General features: G+C 36.8%; 1 protein-coding gene across 1 annotated transcript; it reads left to right on the top strand.

Moving 5' to 3' along the window:
* Positions 1–3854: 3854 nt before the first annotated feature.
* LOC143598957 (glyceraldehyde-3-phosphate dehydrogenase, cytosolic-like) lies at positions 3855–5185 on the top strand (the record flags this gene model as incomplete). The annotated part of the gene is made up of 8 exons (XM_077077037.1): positions 3855–3884; positions 3956–4056; positions 4132–4247; positions 4343–4442; positions 4594–4740; positions 4836–4896; positions 4973–5070; positions 5159–5185. Coding segments are annotated over exons 1-8 (678 nt in total), but the record flags the coding sequence as incomplete, so codon positions are not given.
* Between the last annotated feature and the right edge of the window lie 4 nt (positions 5186–5189).

The following is a 5189-nucleotide window of genomic DNA, read 5'->3' on the forward strand; positions in this document are numbered from 1 at the left end:
CTTAGTTTCTTAATCTTCAATAATAACTTAGAAAGTTCACTGCAAATAATTCATATTATTAACTAGGATCAAACCCATTAGACTAGGGACAAGCCCAACAAATATTCTGGGGACAAGCCCGTGCAACTGGGGACAAGCCCGTGTAATCTGGGGACAAGCCGTGCAACTGGGGACAAGCCCAACATACTGGGGACAAGCCCATAAAATAATCTGGGGACAAGCCCAATAAACTGGGGTCATATCCAAACGTGGGTAAGGCCAAGGGAAATAGTAAAGTACCTTAAACGCAAAGGAGAGGTGGCCAACCTCTTGAACATCAAATGAATCACTACAATCCTACATGGTTACTCAAAACTTGGAAAATATAAAGTATTAAGAATATATTATCCTTAAATTAATAATAATTCAAAAGAAATAATAGATCAGAAAGATGTTACTGATTTAAGGATTCTAGATCCTTTTCTGGATAATATATCTTCTCAGGATAGGGGATCCCGATCAGAAAAAATATTTCTTGAGGTGGATGGCATTCCATGCTCTTGGTAACCTATTGCCTTCCATTGTGAGCAAATGATATGCCCCCTTTCCTGCTTCCGACTCAATTTGATAAGGTCCTTCCCATTTGGGCGCTAGCTTCCCATCAGCCGGATTTGTTTTGTTTTGGAAGGCTTTCCTCAATACTAGATCTCCTTCTTGAAATCTCCTGATTCTGATATTTTTGTTATATGCCCCAGCTACTCTTTGTTGATAAGCTGCCATTCTAATTTTTGCTAGATCCCTGAGTTCCTCTATAGTATCCAAGTCTTCAAGAAGGATTTCTTTATTGGCTTCAGGATCACGATGCTGGTTCTCGCAGTAGGAACCACCATTTCTGTGGGAATCACTGCTTCTGATCCAAACACCAAGGAGAAGGGTGTGTGGCCTGTCGCATTTTTGGGTGTAGTTCTGTCTGCCCAGAGAACATAAGGAAGTTCTTCAGCCCATTTTCCCTTCTTGGATCCTAGCTTCTTCTTTAGATTGTTGATGATGATCTTGTTGCTGGACTCTGCTTGACCATTGGCTTGAGGATGAACTGGAGTCGAAGTGATCATTTTGATGCCCCAACTGTCACAAAAGTTAGTGGCTCTCTTCCCGATAAACTGGGAACCATTGTCACAAACAATTTCAGCGGAAATACCAAATCTAGTTATAATATTTCGTTTAATAAAAGATATTACTTCATTTTCTCGGACTTGTACAAATGCTTCTGCCTCAATCCACTTGGAGAAGTAGTCAGTCATAGCAAGCATAAAGACTTTTCCACCTGGTGCTTTTGGTAGTTTGCCTACAATATCCATACCCCATTTCATTAAAGGCCATGGGGAGGATATAGGATATAGAGGCTCCGCTGGTTGATGAAGGATGTTCGCGTGTCTATGGCAAGCATCACACTTCTTTGAATACTCCACTGCATCTTTCTTCATTGTTGGCCAGAAGTATCCAGTTCTGAGTATCCTGGAAAATAATGCTCTTCCACCTGTGTGATTGCCGCAATATCCTTCGTGAAAATCCTTAAGTACTTCTTGGGTCTCAGGATCTTCGATGCATCTCAGATATGGACCTGCAAGAGATTTTCTATATAACATATTATCTAATAAAATATATTGGGATACCTTGAGCTTGAAGGACTTGGGATTTTCTGTGGCTGGAATTTCTCCAGTCTGAATATAGTGTTTGATAGGATGGATCCATGATCCTTTGTTATTTGAGGATAAAGGATCCTAGAGCATGATTTCTTTGTCTTTTGTTATCTCCCCAACTTCCTGTTCTCCTATTGCTGGCGCGAGAATGTGGATTATTGGGATTTTCAAATCCTCAGGGATCTTCAGAGATGAGGCTAAGTTTACTAAGGCATCTGCCCCAGCGTTTTCTTCCCTCGGTACCTATTTGATATTAAATATTTCGAAGGATTTTGACAATTCCTTCACAACATCTAAATATTTCATTAGTTTCTCACCTTTAACAGCATACGAGCCGTTAAAGTGGTTAGTTATCAACAAAGAATCTACATAAACTTGAAGATACCTGATCCTCATGCTTTTGGCTAATTGCAAACCTGCGATTAAAGCTTCGTACTCTGCTTCATTGTTTGTTGCCTGGAACTCACAAGCTATGGATTGGGGTAATATGTCCCCCTGTGGCGATTTCAATAGGATCCCTAATCCTGTTCCTCTTACGTTGGATGCTCCATCTGTGAAGAGTATCCAAGGATGCTTGGTCTTTTCTAGTTGTTGAACTTCCAAGTCAGCCTCTTTTTGTAGAGCACTAGTGAAATCAGCCACAAAGTTCGCTAGCGCTTGAGACTTGATTGCTGTTCTTGGCTCGTATTGGACATCATATGCACTCAATTTTACAGCCCACTTAGCCATTCTACCTGACAACTCTGGTTTTCTAAGAACATTCTTTACAGGATAGTTAGTTCTCAAAATAATAGTTAACAAAAGCCAAGGTCAATCTCTAGCAATAGTTGACATATATCTCAAAGACCCGGTGTTTACACATAGACAACTCTATGTAGCTTTATCAAGAGTGAAGAGTGGTGTTAAAATTCTTATATTAAACAAGGAAGACAAAGTTACAAATAAAGAATAAATCTGGTTTATAAGAAAGTCTTTTAGTAGCTTATGAATTTTACATTTTTAACTTTTGATTATGTTTTCAAATATTGTAATTTGAATGTTGTTTGGGTTTATCTTTGTATTTCACAATCATTGGTTTTCGTACCAATATTATTTACAACTTAAAGTATGTTGTCGTCCTGAATATCATATAACAACTTATGTTGTCTTTTCAAATTACATGTGTTTGTTCGAAAATTTCAATATTTCCACCCGTGTCGTACACGGGTTAATAACCTAGTTAAGAATATAACCAACCATTTAAAATAAAAACTTAGGATTTGTTAATATGTAAACCGAAGTATAAAATCTCTTCCAAATAAGAGGGTATTCTATTCTGTAACTAACAAAGAAAATAACTAACCATTTACAATAAAACTTTGTATACTTTTATTTAGCTCTATTTTGATGTTCCTAAAACATTACTAATAGTGTGGTCTTATCCCTAAAAAAAGATGCCACATAATCAAAACCGAGTTGGTGGTGAGCTCCTTTGACCTTTTAATATTATAATATATACGGATAGAGAAAAAGTGTTAAGAAATAATAAAAAAAATGATGAGATGTGACAATATTTTTGAATAATTTTAGAAAAAATTGCATTTGATGTGACAGTATTTTTGAAAAATTAGTGTTCAATGTGAAAACTAATCATGCTTTTGAGAGTTTCATGTCTCATTATCGTGGATGGTCTAATGATTTACAAACAAACAACATTATAAGTTACCGTGTCCTCTTCGACATGCCACAACTTAATTATTTGATAAAATCATAAATTTTGGTTATATATTTATAACCTAAGCAAATAGGTTCCCTAGCAACAAGATTTATTTATAAAATTTGATACCACTGGCTAGGATAATTACAGATGAATATGTTTATGAAGACCAAATTTGCAACGTAGATAACAAAGACACTTAAGATAAAGAAAAACATAGTGAAAAGATAAACAATAATAATAATAATAATAATAATAATACTGTAATTTAAAAAAAAAAAAAAAAACTATGCTAAATTGGTAAAGTCTTTGGTCCACCTCAAACCACTAGAGATCCGCCACATTATAATCACCATCACCTCTTCTCCGCCATTTATGCTAAGTTTGCATGTATATATATGAACCATATTAATCTCACTCTCTACAACACAATCTACCTGAATTAATCTCTATCTCTATACTAATTATACATTCAGTCATAATGGGCAAGGTCAAGATCGGAATCAATGGTAATTAGCCTGTTATCCATATATAACCACTTTCATTTCATGTTACACTAAAATTCTTTTGTGTCATGCAGGATTTGGAAGAATCGGCCGATTGGTCGCTAGAGTTGCGCTTTTGAGCGATGACATTGAACTCGTTGCTGTTAACGATCCCTTCATTACTACCGAATACATGGTACATCTCGGTTATTCAATGCTTTTCAATCGAATCTATGTATGAATCCATCGTAATGTTCGTGTTGTTGTTCAGATATACATGTTCAAGTATGATAGTGTTCATGGACCATGGAAGAAGCATGAGATCAAAGTGAAGGATGATAAGACTCTTCTCTTTGGAGACAAACCGGTTACTGTTTTTTGCATGAAGTATGCATGCATGCTTCTTCATCCTTGCATTGCAATACACCTAAAACCGATGAATATTCTTTTAACCGGTTAGCCTTTATTGATTCGTTGTATAGGAACCCGGAGGAGATCCCATGGGGCCAAGCTGGAGCTGAATATGTTGTTGAATCCACCGGAGTTTTCACCGCTAAGGACAAAGCTGCTGCTCACTTGAAGGTTGGTTTTGACCTATTTAACCGATTTAATTAAACATGTCATGTTCTGATTAACCTGTATAACCTACTTAATAAAATTAGTACCCGACACGATTGTTTACACTATTTTCTTTAATAAATTGTTCATAACACTGGTGTTATTTTCTTATTAGGGAGGTGCAAAGAAGGTGGTTATCTCTGCTCCGAGTGCAGATGCTCCCATGTTTGTCATGGGCGTCAACGAGAAAGAGTACAAGCCCGATATCACAATCGTCTCTAATGCTAGCTGCACCACTAACTGCCTCGCTCCACTAGCCAAGGTCACCTTTACCACCACTGATACACTAATTGTAGATTATCAACATTTCATTATCTGGATGAATTCGTCTTTAATCTAGTTATTCGTTATATGCAGGTTATTCATGACAAATTTGGCATCGTTGAGGGACTCATGACCACCGTTCACTCCATAACAGGTTGCATATGCTTCCATTCGGTTTTATTCAACATGTTTATTTGGTTGTTGATTAACGAGTCCTCTGTATCGTTCAGCAACTCAAAAGACGGTGGATGGTCCATCAATGAAGGACTGGAGAGGTGGAAGAGCTGCTTCTTTCAATATCATTCCTAGTAGCACTGGAGCTGCTAAGGTAATTTTTGATAAAAAGATTATTATTTGTGAGTTAAAGATTGTGATATTTCTTGTTTAACACAAATGTACTCGTTTGTGTTATGAAGGCTGTTGGAAAAGTTTTGCCTGCACTTAACG

Source organism: Bidens hawaiensis, unplaced genomic scaffold (assembly GCF_021521415.1).
Source record: "Bidens hawaiensis isolate Kalapana, Puna unplaced genomic scaffold, B.hawaiensis_p1.1 tig00051313_1, whole genome shotgun sequence".
Taxonomy (NCBI): Eukaryota; Viridiplantae; Streptophyta; class Magnoliopsida; order Asterales; family Asteraceae; genus Bidens; species Bidens hawaiensis.